This window comes from Macaca nemestrina, chromosome 6 (genome assembly GCF_043159975.1).
Source record: "Macaca nemestrina isolate mMacNem1 chromosome 6, mMacNem.hap1, whole genome shotgun sequence".
Lineage (NCBI taxonomy): Eukaryota > Metazoa > Chordata > Mammalia > Primates > Cercopithecidae > Macaca > Macaca nemestrina.
The window spans coordinates 97,913,960-97,929,392 of record NC_092130.1 but is presented as its reverse complement, the minus strand read 5'-3'; the positions used below and the strand labels follow the sequence as shown (position 1 = coordinate 97,929,392).

Here is a 15,433-nt window from a genome sequence, read left to right as displayed (position 1 = left end):
CACACACAATTACAGACAAGGGAGTGCCAGCAGCCTGTGAAGACTCGCAAAGGCAAACAACCCTAGTGCCCAGGTCAATGATATGAACCTTCAGAGATTGGAACCACTGCAGTGGTCACCAGCAGGGAAATAAGCATGTGTTTCCCCAACAGCCCCATCTGATACACTTGGGCAGTATGTATAATGCAAGGGAGTCAGAGAGCCTGGGTTCAAATCTCCACTCCAGCTCTTTCCAGTGAATGAGCTTGGGTTCACTATGTAAACTGTCTAAGCTAAAATTTCTTGTTTAACAATAATATATACCACATAACACAGATATAGATATAATTTTTTTATTTTTATTTTTTAAATTTTAGAGACAGGCTGTCACTTCATTCCCTAGGCTGGAGTACAGTAACGTAATCATAGCTCACTATAACCTCAAACTCCTAGGCTCAAGAGATCCTCTTGCCTCAGCCTCCCAAGTAGTTAGGACTACAGATGGAGTCCTACTACCCCACAGTCAGCTAATTGTGTGTGTGTGTGTTTGTAGAAACAAGGTCTCTGTATGTTGCCTAGGCTGACCTTGAACTCCTGGCCTCAAGCAATCCCCCCACCTTGGCCTTCCCACATGCTGGGATAGAAGGAGTGAGCCATGGCATCTGGCCTGCCTCATACTATTATTGTGATGATTACATGAAATTATGCATGTAAGGACTTAGCATACTAACTGGTACATAAATATGTGCTATAGTAAGTGTCAGTCATTGTTATCATTATTCAAAAGGAATTATTACCCAGTAGGAAAAAACACTAAATTTCATGTCAAGTAGATTATCTCAGGCAAATGTGGTATAAATCTAGATCCGTACCTGGCACAGAGTCTGTAAGGAGAGTACAGCTATAAGCTAGGTGATATTTGTAAAGCAATGTACCATGGCATTTCTTAATTTGATTTTTAAAACATTTTAATACCACAGTCTTTCTAGACATTTATCATATCAGGTTATCATTCTCCCTGTGTTCTCAAACAGAAGATTTGTGTATGGAAACCCTTAGATCTGGGGAACACAATAATGGAAAGGCATTGAAAATGTTTAATCAATTGTCATAGGTGAAAAACAAGATTTATCATTACCTTTTTATATATCATTTACTGTATATAACAGCCCACCTTGTAAATTACCCAAATTCCAAAATTAATCACATGATTTTGCCACATTTAAAATGTGTATACAAAGTTTTCTGTTTTTAGTTAACTTCTTAATAACTTTTTCTAATTTTTACTTAAGTCAACAAATGGTAAAAATGCCTTTAAGATAAATACCTTATTCATGTTGAGTAAAGGGAACATCTCTTGAATTTTTTCAGGTTCAATGATATACTGTTCTGTTGCATGCCAGCCAGTCCGAGTCATTTGATATTTAAATTCATCTACCCTTACAGGGGTGGTAGCAAGTCTGATACTACCTGGCTGATGGAATCCCACCACCTGTGACAATAATTCCAATAAAAACATACAAATGAGTCATTATTTGGTACTCAAACATGGTTCTGCTCCAGTATAATAAAAATGCAACTGTACAAAAAGATTTATTATAAGCAAAAGAAATAACTATTAAAATATTTGCATCTTATTAAAAGACACTTATTCAGCAATTACCATATTTACTAAGTGCCTCTTTGGTGCCAGGCACCATTCTAAGCCCCACAGATGTCAGAGTGAACAAGAAAGGTAAAGACTCTGCCTAAGTGGCATTTACACCCCACAGTTGAAGACAGACAGCTAAATGCAAAATCATAGTAGCATGGAACGAGTATTAATGTACAGAGTGAAAAAAAACTGTATGAAAAAGGAAAGACAAAAAAAATTAAGGAGAGATTACATAGAATCAAAATGTTACAATGCTTAGATTGTCTGAATTGAATTAAACATTCATTTAACATTTATTAAAGTCCTTCAGTTTGCCAAGCACTCAGTTACAGAGATAAAAGATATAGCCCTTGCCCTCAAGTTACTTTTGGGAGGATCAACAAGTAAATCAATAATTACAATAGAGAGAGATTCAAGTTATAAGAGAAGTGTGCACAACTGCTCTGAGAACCAAGAGATGGGACCTCCAGCTTTGACCTGCCTAACAAGCAGGAAAAGTCAAGCAAGGCTTCTCAAAAGGGGTTACCCTGGGGAAGGTGAATGCTGAAGATGGGGCCAGGGGGAATGTTGTTTCAGAGGAAGCAGCAGAAAACAGAACAAAACACAACACAAACAAAAAGCAGTGATTTGAGAGAGCTCAGCGCATTCCAAAACTATATGTTATTGAGAGTAGCTGAAGCAGATAAGCAGAGGGAAGAGTGGCAAAAGAAACTGTTGGGACAGCAGGCAGAGGTCAGTTGACAAAGGTCATGTTCCTAAGGCCATGCTAATCCTTTGGCTTTGTCCGGTAGACTATGGGGAGCCACTGGATGGTTTAGGCAAGGGAAGTGACATGGAAAATTTGAGCAGAACTCAGTCTTAGCCTATGGATATTATTTTGCCTGCCATTTTATTTTGAGTATGAGCAAATATGAGAAGGGATAAACATGAGTGAGGAGCTTTTAATGAAGTACTGTTCAAAGGCATGCAACAATCTGGTACATTCCATTGTCAGATCCTTTGCAATGCAATTGCTGAAAGACTCTGATTTCTTAGTTTCTAGATATAGTAACTAGCTAAAGATACATTTGAAAGCTGCTTTTTATTCTTTCTTCATTTAAAAAATAAAGAATGGTTCATGACATGAATAATATACTTTGAGAAATTAAGTTGATTTTAAAGCAAACTCTAGAGGTTCTTGCCTTAAGCTCTCATCATATTCCTCTACTACATCAGGCACTTCACACAGTCATACACAATGATGCATCAAAATCCTTCAGAAATCTTACATGTTTCTGAGAGGCCGACATAACAGACAGTTTCAAGTTAAATGCCTTTACCTGCCCAGTTTCTTCTTCCAGTTTCTCATAAAGTTTGATGCTATCATAATGTATTTTCTTCAAGTTTATTCCAGGATGAAAGTAAGTTGTTAAACCTGCCTTAAAAGCAGAGAGGAAAAGAAATACCGAAAAAAATTAACATTCTCAAAATGTTGACAGTTTATGTGTTAAGCAATAATTTAATGCTGGAAAGAAATTGAGAAGCACCAGCCAGTCCTTTGGAATGAGAACACATCAGCACCAGTTTGAGCACACCAGAGCATAAGACTCATGACAGGTTTTAAGAAGCAATGTGAACTACATGAGTAAGGTGAGAGCCAGCCAACAAACATACATGTTAAGTCCCTAAAAGTTAACATGGATAGCATTGTACAGAGATTCAGAAATGGGATGATTTAGATGGAAGGTTTAGGGCTATATGCTATATAGTCCTATATATGACTATATAGAAAAGTATGTTGGGAGGCCAAGATGGGCAGATCACGAGGTCAGGAGTTTGAGACCAGCCTGGCCAACATGGTGAAACCCCATCTCTATTAAAAATACAAAAATTAGTTGTGCATGGTGACGGGCGCCTATAATCCCAGCTACTCAGGAGGCTGAGGCAGCAGAATTGCTTGAAACTAAAAGGCAGAGGTTGCAGTGAGCCAAGATCATGCCACTGCACTCCAGCCTGGGCAAAAGAGCGAAACTCCATCTCAATCAATCAATCAATCAATCAATCAATAAAAGTATTGGGGAGGCCAGGTGCGGTGGCTCATGCCTGTAATCCCAGCACTTTGGGAGGCTGAGGTGGGTGGATCACCTGAGGTCAGGAGCTCAAGACCAGCCTGGCCAACATGGAGAAACCCCATCTCTACTAAAAATACAAAAAATTAGCCAGGCATGGTGGTGCGTGCCTGCAATCCCAGCTACTTGGGAGGCTGAGGCAGGAGAATTGCTTGAACCTGGGAGGCAGAGGTTGCAGTGAGCCAAGATCACGCCATTACACTCCAGCCTGGGTGACAGAGTGAGACTCTGTCTCAAAAAACAACAACAACAAAAGTAATGTGGGAATGGCATACAATGTGGACTCAAGCCGGAAAACCATGTGTGTGTTCCCTTACGCAGAAGGACCATGGACTAGCATAGGATCTTCTTTGACCCAGCCTCCACCCTTCCCTTAAATCAGCCCTCCTGGCCCTTTCCTGAAATTGTAAAATTTAAGAACTAGAAAATTCCTTATCACTAGAGCCTGATGAATAGGTGAATAGACTTTTGTCAAAGCTTAACCTGTTTGATGAGCACATAGGTGGTACACTGAAAATCTTTGTTGAATAAATATTGATTGATTACTCTCAGAAAAAAAAATATCTAAACATTAACTACACTAAAACCCCTTTTCTCAAATCTGGCACATGTAATGTGGAATCCAGACAAAGAATTCTAAGCAATTATATGAAGCAGTTTCTCTCGAGTGTCTGGAGCCTCACTGGGCAGCTAATTTATTCTGGAAAGCTCATCAGAACACAATCTGTTCACAGTAAAATCTACTTATGAGTATTGATAAGGTACTTCTATGGTAGTGGTGAGCATCTGATCCTCCTGCACTCATATACTCCATTGAAGTTTGTCAATCATCCTTTATAACCAAAATCCTGGGGCTTCCATCCAGTACTTGTTCAAGCATCTGGACATACCCATGGCTGATATATATACATATATTTTAGAAAAATCCTGGCCCAGCTTACAGGTCATCCAGTAGCACAGCTCCATGTGGAAGCAGAGAAGGGATTCCATTACAATGCATCTGTAAGCCAAGCTCTTAAACTTCATGGCCAAACATGCCCTGCTGCTTTAACATGTTGGTATCCAGTGTGCATGCAAACTTTCCTGGTTCAATAATAGAGAATCCCAGGCCTTCAGGTATCTGCTGGTGACCCCCAATTTGTCTTCAACATATGTCCTATATATATGCCCTATAGAAAACTGGCAATATATATTGTCAGTTGAGAAATCTGGTCATCACAAGCACTAGCCTAGGGTACCGATCACCATCCACTCCTCAAGATCCTCTAAGCTTCATACCTAGGTTAAGCTAGACCACTGGAAAATTATCTATCTACACGACACAATCCTCTTCTCCCTCACTCCAGAAATTTTAAGTTAATTCTCTTTCACTTGAAAAGGTCACATTGGTTCATTTTTCAAAAACTCTTACTGAAGACATTTAGCCCAATGTACTTGGTGTAGGTAACAAATTCTTTTAGAAATTCGTTGTCAAGGAAAAGTTAGTCTCCCTTACTGCAACAGTATACCCAGTTCTACTAAACAATTCACACTACCCTCTTTTCCTTGCTGCTGCGATAGTCAGAAATAAGATATGGACTCAATTTTCTCACTCAGACATAAAAATTATTTAATTTTTATACCCTTTCTTTTATATATTGGCTTTTAAAATCTGTTTAAAATTTGGGGCTGCCCATATTAGTGCTTCTATTTAAATTATTTGAAAGTAACATCGCACATGGTATCTTTTAATTTAAGTGCCAGACTTGAATATGAAAATGGCACAATGTTTTTCTCTTCTGTGACTTCAACAAGGACATACTAAATGAGAAGTCTGAAAGAAGGAGAAAACATTATTCTTATCACTCAGGATTTTATAGTCTGATTGAAGTTATGAAAGTTTCATACATGAAACAATTAAATCACGGGTAAATGATTGAGTCCCAGATACATAGTAGCTGTGAAACTCAGGAAAGAGAAGATGCTAGAAAGGTCACGGACGTCATAGGAAAGGAGTTTAGCTATCGTTTGGAAAAAGTGATTGCAGTTGGTGGGGAAGATAAGGAAGGGAAGAATCAGAGATGTAATCATTAAGAATACAACTCTTTAAATAAATTAAGAATTTATAAATCTTCGTTGAGATAAATAAATAAATAAGTAGAAGGGAATGTAAAGCTCTTCCTTAGACTGACAATTAATTAGTATAAAAGGAATGATGGAGTTAGAAAATTCACCACTGGATGCTAAATAATGGATAGCATAATGGATGCTAACTAGTGCTTCCCCTATCTCTTTAACAACCCTCCTCCTCTCTCAGGAGCCTCAACTACCTCAAAAAGTCCAGTGACCGATGTCAAACCAACCTATATTCCAGTGGCTCCAAATCTTTCACTCATACATTTACACCCAGTACAAAATTTTGAACATAATCACTAAAATACGTGTGTTTCTTTCCTTACATGTGATACTAAATATCAATAGAGATCATAAACACAAAAAACAACTTAGAATAAGTGAAGTACTCAAAACACTTTTTTATTTTATATATTGTGTAGAAAAGCTTTTGCATATGAAGCTTATTAAGAACACTATAGCGAGAGCTATGTGATTAACACATGTCATTATTAGAATATCTGTGCTACATTAACATTTGTAAGACAGCAATGTGAAGGCCTGGTTCTGGCTTTATATTATTTTGAGACTGCTTTTAACGGCTGTATAGCTGCAGAAGACACCGCTCAGTGATGCACAGACCCAAGTGAGAGAAGGGCACGACTGGCTGGGTCTCTGCATCCTGACACCCCTTCCTCTGCCTCAGTCAACACCCATATGAAGGTTTCTCTTCACATCTGACTATGACATTTCATGTTCTCGTGTCTGCCAGTTGTTACAAACTAGTTGGAAGGTATCGCATTTTTTGTATTTTAAGTAAATAGGAACAAATCCTATTGAAACTCCTCATTTAGAAAAAATTTGAAATGGGCTAAAAATGTATTTCTCACATATATGAGAGTTTTTCTATGTGATACATATCATTTTGGGGCAGAAAACCTAATAACAATACCAACATTTCCAAACATCCCTTTTCAAAATGCTCTCTTCCCAACAGGACTATTTTGCAAAAGGCAATTGTTTCTCACTTACTCAAAGCATCACTTTTTCTGTGAAGGGACAGGCTGCACTATTTTTTAAATATATAATCTGCTATGTAGAAATGACTGGCAGCCATTTGCATTCACAACTCTTTTAGCTACTGCTAGTGGATAACCAGCAAACCTCTATGTAATACAACACTCTAAAGTTCACCCCTCTCCCTTTCATGACACATTATATTATTTAAAGCCCTGTTTCTATAAAGCTAATCCCAGCGGTGATATCCTAGAGCATGAAATCTGCACTATGTCATGGTACACGGAAGACAAGAGAAAGAATGAGGACACTCCCACCAGGAAGTGCCAACCTCCCGCGTAGTCAACCTTGAAATCATATGCAACACATCGTCCACGTCAAATGTGAGGGCTATTTATAAATATCAGTAAAGCTTAACTTCTTTCTTATATTTGCAGACAAAAACAAATGGAAAGTTCTTATGTTGCCTCCTACACCCCAAATGGTTCATCCTGAATCTTGAGTCCTCAGCTCTCCAAACATCTACTTTGGTGCCATCCCGAGGGGCAGCCCCTCCTGGGGATCCCGAGCTCCAAACCTCCTTCTTACTCCATCCTCTCGTTTCCCTGCATCCACATGAAATGCTCTGTACTATTAGGTGTATCATGAGCTGACAAAGCAGTCTTGTTAAAACCTTATGGTTTTGTGATTCCATTTAGAAGATTCACTTTGCAGGCTGTACTTTCCTCTCCAAGCATTTAATTCCCACACTCTTCAGTCACTTCTCTCATGGAGCACATATCATGCTTCAGGAAAACTGTCTTTATTTTTATAGCCTGCCCCTGTTAGCTGGCTCTGCAACCTTCCTTATTCTCAGATCTACTCCACAAATATATCTGTGTTAAAAATTCCTAGTATCAGCCGGGCGCGGTGGCTCACGCCTGTAATCCCAGCACTTTGGGAGGCCGAGGAGGGCAGATCATAAGGTCAAGAGATTGAGACCATCCTGGCCAACATGCTAAAACTTCGTCTCTGCTAAAAATACAAAAGTTAGCTGGGTATGGTGGTGCGCACCTATAGTCCCAGCTACTCGGGAGGCCAAGGCAGGAGAATCTCTTGAACCTGGGAGGCAGAGGTTGCTGTGAGCTGAGATCACGCCATTGTACTCCAGCCTGGCAACAGAGCAAGACTGTCTAAAAAAAAAAAAAAAAAAAAAAATTCTGAATATGACCAGGCTCAGTGGCTCAAGCCTATAATTCCAGCACTTCACTTTCAGAGGCTAAAGTGGGAGGATTGCTTGAGCCCAGGAGTTTGAGACCAGCCTGGACAATGTAGGGAGACCTCATCGCTACAAAAAATTTTTTAAATTAGCAAAGTGTGGTGGTGCGCACCTGTGGTCCCAGCTACAGGTGCTGATGTGGGAGCATTGCTTGAGTCCCGTAGGTTGAGACTGCATTGAGTCATGATCACACCAGTGCACTCCAGCCTGGGTGACAGAGTGAAACTCTGTCTCAAAAAAAAAAAATAAAAAAAAAAAAAATAAATAAAAAACACCTAATACATTGGATTTCTTCATACTGCTGTTCAAAGGGAGGCATCTTTGACTTGCAAAAAAAACCCTAGAATCAACTTCCTAGGACAAGTCTCTTTTATTCCATGGGGGCCAAATAACCTGGCTTCTGATGCCTGATTCCGCCTTGAACTCACACTGCGTGGATCCTCATTTTGTAAACCATAGCCTAATACCCTGTATGCAAAGCAGGATAATGCCTTTCCCCACTCACTTTGGTATCTTTGTGTTTAAGAAAAAAATATTTTGCGTAGTTAACTTTTAGATTAAGGGTATGTTGCTTTTTATTTATGGGACATCTAAGAAACAAAATTTTAAGGAATCCTGTAACCTCTTCTAAAATGCAGGCCAGGCCAGGTGTGATGGCTCATGCCTGTAATTCTAAAGTCTTGGGAGGCTGAGGCTGGAGGATCATTTGAGGCCAGGAGTTCAAGACCAGCCTGGGCAACATAGTGAGACTCCCATTTCTAAAAAAAATTAAGGAAATAGCTGGGCATGGTAGTGCGCACCTATATAATCCTAGCTACCGGGGAGGATCGCTTGAGCCCAGGAGTTTGTGCTTATGGTGAGCTATGATTGCACCACTGCACTCCAGCCTGGGCAACAGAGAAAGACCCTGTCTCAAAAAATAATGATAATAATAATAGTAATAAAATCAAATGCAGGCCACATTAAATCAGTGTATAAGTGAGCAAATAAGTCATTCAAACATTAAAGTGTATGCCCTCAGTAACAATTCAGAAGTGGTGAGAGGGTGTAAGCCCTCCCTCAAAGGATATTTCCACTTGCCTACATTTCCCTGCCTAAATGCTCTTTCCTGAATAGCCTCATGGCCCCCTGGCTCACTGATCCCCAGTCTCTGTTGGCAGGTCACCTCTTTGAAACATCCTCCCTAGCACCTCCTTCTTCTCCTCCTCCATTATTTTGCATCCTTGATTGTATTTTACTTTTTGTTCATGGTGATTACTCTGTAGCATTGACGGGTGTGTTTTCTGTCTGCCCCACCAGAATGTGAGCTCCACAAAGGCAAGGTCTTTGGGCTTTTGAGTCTGGGCAGCACCCTCCCCCAGATTGCGCTGGAAGCAGGCAACCCTTTTCACGCTGGACTCTCTACCGTATACTTTGAGCACATGCTAGATGTCAAAAAACCCTCAAAGCAGGGTTCCCTCTTGTTACCTCTTCTCAGCTGAGGACAGCTAATGATGAAACGGGATGATGAGCAGGGGCTAATGCTGCCCAAAAAAAACTGCACCAGCAGTCATAAAAACTTCCTCTCCCATCCTGAGCTGATGTCAGAAATCCCTGGTTTGGCAATATGACAGCAGTGTCAATCCCTTCATATACTTGAGCAGCTTTCCAGGTAAGCCTAGTCAATTACACTGCAGCCCTAGAACAATTATGCATGCCATGAAGAATACAAGACTGACCTGGCCTTGTATCTTATGTAACACAAAAGCTGTGCCACACTTTTGCAGTCCTCATAGTCAAGTCCTCAGGGGGGCACACTATCATCTCACAGCATAAAATTATAAGGCTGGGTGTGGTGGTTCACACCTGCAATCCCAGCACTTTGGGAGGCCGAGGCAGGCAGATCACGAGGTCAAGAGATCGAGACCAGCCTGACCAACATGGTGAAACCCCGTCTCTACTAAAAATACAAAAATTTGCTGGTCATGGTGGTGTGCGCTTGTAGTCCCAGCTACTCGGGAGGCTGAGGCAAGAGAATCGCTTGAACCTGGGAGACAGACGTTGCAGTGAGCTGAGATCGCACCACTTCACTCCAGCCTGTGAACAGAGTGAGACTTCATCTCAAAAAACATAAAAATAAAAATAAAAATAAATAAAACCATAAATAAATAAAAGGACCACCAAATGCAGGTGAGGGAAGTGTAGGTAAAGATCTTGGGCCCATATCCAGGCTCACTCAGACAGTATCCTTCCATATAAAGCTAACATTTATTATTCAATACCTTGTGTTTAATAATTTTACACGTTAACTCAATCTTCATCACAATCCTTTTAGGTAAGTACTATTAATATTCCTATTAAGACACCAGAAAATGGAAACTTACGTAACTTGCCAAAAGTCACAAGGGTAGAAAATTGCAAGGCCGGGATTTGAATCCAGAAGCCATATGATCAAGATAAAGACATCATAAATATTGGTTGTCATCTGTAAGTACACCAGTTAAACTACAACTGCACTTCCAACGCTATTGAAAGGGAACACACTCTAAAGAACTCACAGTTGGGAGTTGTGAATGGGAAGGAAATGGACTATACTCATGCACAATTCCACGCTTCAGACAGTTTGGGGTGCTTTTCTTACTGCATGCCAGGTAGATCCAGCCGTGAGCTCTGATTTCTCCAGCAGGACCACATCCTTCATCCCTGCTTTGGCCAGGTGATAAGCCAGACTCACACCAACACAGCCACCTCCAATTATCACTGTTTCTGCTCTGTCTTTCCATTGCGTTTCTGCAGATGAGGGTGGTTTTTCCTCTCTGGAAGAGGTAAAGTTAAATGGGAACTTTATTCGGCTATGGCAGCTCTAGTTCTGGCCTGACTGATGCACTTTCCCTTACCTGTTTCTCTAGTACTTAACAGCCACTGACTGAGATTTGCATGATACTGATTTAATAATTTGGAGCATCTAAACTGTGACTTAGGCAACCTGGTTGGGGGAGGGGTATTTGAGCCCCATTCCATATAATGATTCTGGTCCATTGTAGCTACTATAGCCAAAGAAATGAACAAGCAGCTTTTTTTTTTTTTTTTTTTTTTCTTCAAAGAATCTAGAGAACAGGTCAGGTTCGGTGACTCACACCTGTAATCCCAGCACTTTGGGAGGCCAAGGTGGGAAGATTGCTTGAGCCCAGGAGTTCAAGACAACCCTGGGCAACATAACGAAGCCCCGTCTCTATAAAAAATACAAAAATTATCCAGGCGTGGTGGCACATGCATTTAGTCCCAGCTACTTAGGAGGCCGAGGTAAGAGGACTGCTTAAGCCCAAGAGGTTGAGGCTGCAGTGAGCCATGACTGTGCCACTACACTCAAACGTAGGAGACGGAGTGAGGCCCTGTCTCAAAAAAAAAAAAACCAAAAGATTTAAAACGGTACACCTGTCTAGGGTACTTTACCATGAATCAAGCTTGTAGGACTGGAAGTTGCTCTAGATGAGTCTGAGTGAGAGGTGAGTGAATGTGAAGGCCTAGGACATTACTGTATACTACTGTAGACTTTATCAACACTGTACATTTAGGCTACCCTACGTTTATTTTTAAATATATTTTTCTTTTTTCAATAATAAATTAACAGCTTACTGTAACTTTGTTATTTTATAAACTTTTAAATTTTTTTGACTTTTGTAATAACACAGTTTAAATGCAAATGCATTCTACAGCTATATAGAAATATTTTATTTCTTTATATCCTTATTCTGGAACCTTTTTTCTATTAAAATATATTTATTTTTTTTTAACTTTTCAAACTTTTTTTTTTTTTTCCAAGACAGAGTCTCACTGTTTTGCCCAGCCTGGAGTATAGTGGCTCGATCTTGGCTCACTGCAACCTCCACCTATCGGGTTCAAGCAATTCTCCTACCTCAGCCTCCCACGTAGCTGGGATCACAGGTGTACACCACCACACCCAGCTAAGTTTTGTGCTTTTAGTAGAGGTGAGGTTTCACCATGTTGGCCAGGCTGGTCTTGAACTCCTGACCTCAAGTGATCCTCCAGCCTCGAATTCCCAGGGTGCTGGGATTACAGGTATAGGCCACCATGCCTGGCCAGAGCTGTCATCTCTTATGATAACAATGCCTTCTTCAGGAATACCTCCTGAAGGACCTGTCTGAGCTGATTTTACTGTTAACTTTTTATTTTATAAGCAGAAGGAGTATGCTCTAAAATAATGATTTAAAGTATAGTGTAGTAAATACATAAACCAGTAGCACAGTCATTTATTATCTTGTCAAGCATTATGCACTGTACGTAATTGCATGTGTTATACCTTTATGTGACCGGCAGCACAGTAGGTTTGTTTAACCAGCATCACTACAAACATGTGAGCAATGTGTTGCATATGACATTATGACAGCTATGACATCACCAGGTGATAGGAATTTTTCAGCTCCATTATAATCTCATGGGACCACTATTGTATATGTGGTCCATCATTGACCAAAACATCATTATAAGGCACATGACTATACATATATGTGTATTATAATATGTATATTCTATGTGTGTACACATTTTAGAGTAAATTGTAGGTATCATACCCAGTTACTTCTAAATATTCTTGTGCTAGTTTTGTAAGAAAAGGGACATTCTCTTACATAACGACAGTACAGTTCTCAAAGTCAAGAAATTTAACATTGACATACTATTATCTAATCTATAGTCCATATTTAAATTTAATCAATTATCCCAGTAATGTATTTATAGCTAGTTTTTTCCAGTCAGGGATGAAATCCAGGATTCTGTCTCTTTAATCCCCTTTAATTTAGAACAGTTCCTAATACTTCCTTTGTGTTTTATCACCTTGACATTTTCAAAGAGTACTAGCCAGTTATTTTGTAGAACAGTTCTTACTGTGAGTTTGTCTGGTGTTTCCTCATGATGTATTTTTGACAAAAACAACATGAAATTGATGTGGACTCCTTCCCAGTGTATACGATTAGGAAGTGTATGATGTTGGTTTGTCCTGATATTGGTGTTATTTCTATCTGATGACTTGCTTAAGGTGGTATCTGTTGGATTTATCCAGTAAAGCTACCAATTTTTCCTTTGTATAAGTAATAATGTGAAATTTTACTTTGAGACCATGTAAATATCCTGGTCCTTATCAAACTTTTACTGAGTGGCTTTAACATCTATTGATTATTTCCTAACTGCATCATTCCTATTATATTTAATAGACGGCATCCTACTGTAAGGAAGTGCTTTTCTTTCACCCTTGCTTGTTGGTTGGTTGTTTATATTAATACGAATTTATGGATATTTATTGTTTTCAGTGGTTTCCAATCCATTACTAGTCATCATTTATTTTAATCCCAAATTGTCCTAGATTTGGCCATCAAGTTCTTTAAGTTGACTCCTGTATGCTTTTGACATGGCTCCATAATTCTTAGAGCATGTCCTTATTTCCTGGTGCCACAATGTGTTTCAGTACTTTTGTTTCACCAGTTTTTAGATGACTGTTAATGTCTCTTTGTGTGTTGTATAAGAAAAAAAAAAATGTACATATGACCCAACTACTTTGGACAGAAATCCATTTTTAAATAGACTGGGCATATCTTGTACTTTAGTTGAAACCATTATAGTGGTGACAAAAATAATAATCTTAAAGGTTCTTTTTTGTGTGTTCAAAAGAAAGAATTATTTCCTTCAGGATGGTGGTCAGTTGAAACAACAACAACAAAAGAGAACTTAAGATCGGGAAACCTGGGTTTGAGTCCCCAGTCCAATTGAATAGCTATTTTAGAGAAATCTACACAAAGTTTTCTCATTGACAAAATGGAGCTGTGAAGGTTCTGTCTGGCAACATATGATAAAGCATTATCAAATAGATAGTATTTCCTCTGCCCAGCATGCCATAACAGGTTTCAGGCTAGGTATAGTGTTTTTGATTATGTGGATAACTATCTTAAAATCCTTCTGAATGTAGTCGAGGATGGTCATAAAGGTATCTGAAATAAAAGTTAGGAGCCATGCAAAAAAACCAGGTCAGTTATCTCCTATATTAGAAATGACAAGCACAACCTGAATTTGTGCTTGTTCAACTGCTTTCCAAAATAAAACATTTTTTTGATAGTTTGAAATTGGGTATATAAAGAATATGAAATTGAAATAACTCAAATTTTGGGTGTTTTTGTTTTTGTTTGTGAGGTGGAATCTCTGTCACCCAGGCTGGAGTGCAGTGGTGCAATCTCGGCTCTCCCTGCAGTCTCCGCCTCCCAGGTTCAAGCGATTCTCCCGCCTCAGGCTCCCAAGCAGCTGGGACTACAGGTGCACACCATGACGCCCAGCTAATTTTTGCATTTTTATTAGAGACAGGGTTTCACCATGTTGATCAGGCTGGTCTCGAACTCCTGGCCTCAAGTAGTCTGCCCACCTCAGCTTCCCAAAGTGCTGAGATTATAGGCATGAGCCACCACACCCAGCCAAAATATGAATTTTTTGGATAGTCTTGAAATTTGTATCTTATTTATCTAGTCAGTTTTAAACAGATTAACTTGTTTGTTAAATTTCCATTTTATTTTGCATTGGATTAAAAACAAGATTATTATAAATATTTTTGTGATGCTTTACAATTTTCAAAGCACTTTCACATGCATTCTCTTATTTAATATTCACAGCAATCCTGTGAGTTACATAGAGCAAAATTAGTATCCTCATTTTATAGAGGAGGAAACTGAACCTCAGAAGTGTAAGGTCACATTCTGTGTAACGGATGGCGCAGGAACTGTGAGTTGGTGGCTATTGTCTCCAGCACTGGAGACAAACCTAGCACATCATAACACCCAGTAAATATGTGTTGGATGGATAGATGGAACTCAAAAGCAGGTCTTCTGATTCCAGAATTTCAGGTCATAGGACATAAAATAAAATTCGAATCAACTCATAATGTTGAGTGATGCTGGTAAACAAGCCTTACCTGGCAGCCAGGAATAATCTGCAAAAGTAAGAAGTCGAAAGATGCTCAGCATTGCTCATGTTTAAATACAGACCAATCAAAACAAGGACATGCCATTTTTACCTATCAGATTTAGCAAAGATAACAAAATGGGCTATTCTGGGAACTAGGGAAGATGTGGGAAACAGACACACACTGGTGTGCCGCATGCAAACTCTTGCCACCCATTTGGAGTATGTGTTGCTGTCTTTCGATCTTTCAGATGCATGTAACCCTTTCCCTAACAAGTTCACCTTTAAAAACTGGTGCTACCGACTCCCATATGTACTCAAAGATAGATGCATAAGAATTTTCACATGCACGTTATTTGCAGTAATAAACAACCAAAAACCATTTAA

General features: G+C 39.4%; 1 protein-coding gene across 2 annotated transcripts in view; it reads right to left on the bottom strand.

The window, feature by feature from the left end:
• Positions 1–15,433, bottom strand: part of LOC105475093 (dimethylglycine dehydrogenase) — a 70,156-nt gene that overhangs the window by 54,115 nt on the left and 608 nt on the right. For both annotated transcript variants that reach the window (XM_011730087.3, XM_071098780.1), the window contains exons 2-4: positions 10,728–10,902; positions 2,953–3,051; positions 1,307–1,471 (exon numbers count right to left, since the gene is read on the bottom strand). In XM_011730087.3, coding sequence (XP_011728389.2) covers positions 1,307–1,471; positions 2,953–3,051; positions 10,728–10,902 — 439 coding nt within the window. The remainder of the gene's footprint in view (positions 1–1,306; positions 1,472–2,952; positions 3,052–10,727; positions 10,903–15,433) is intronic.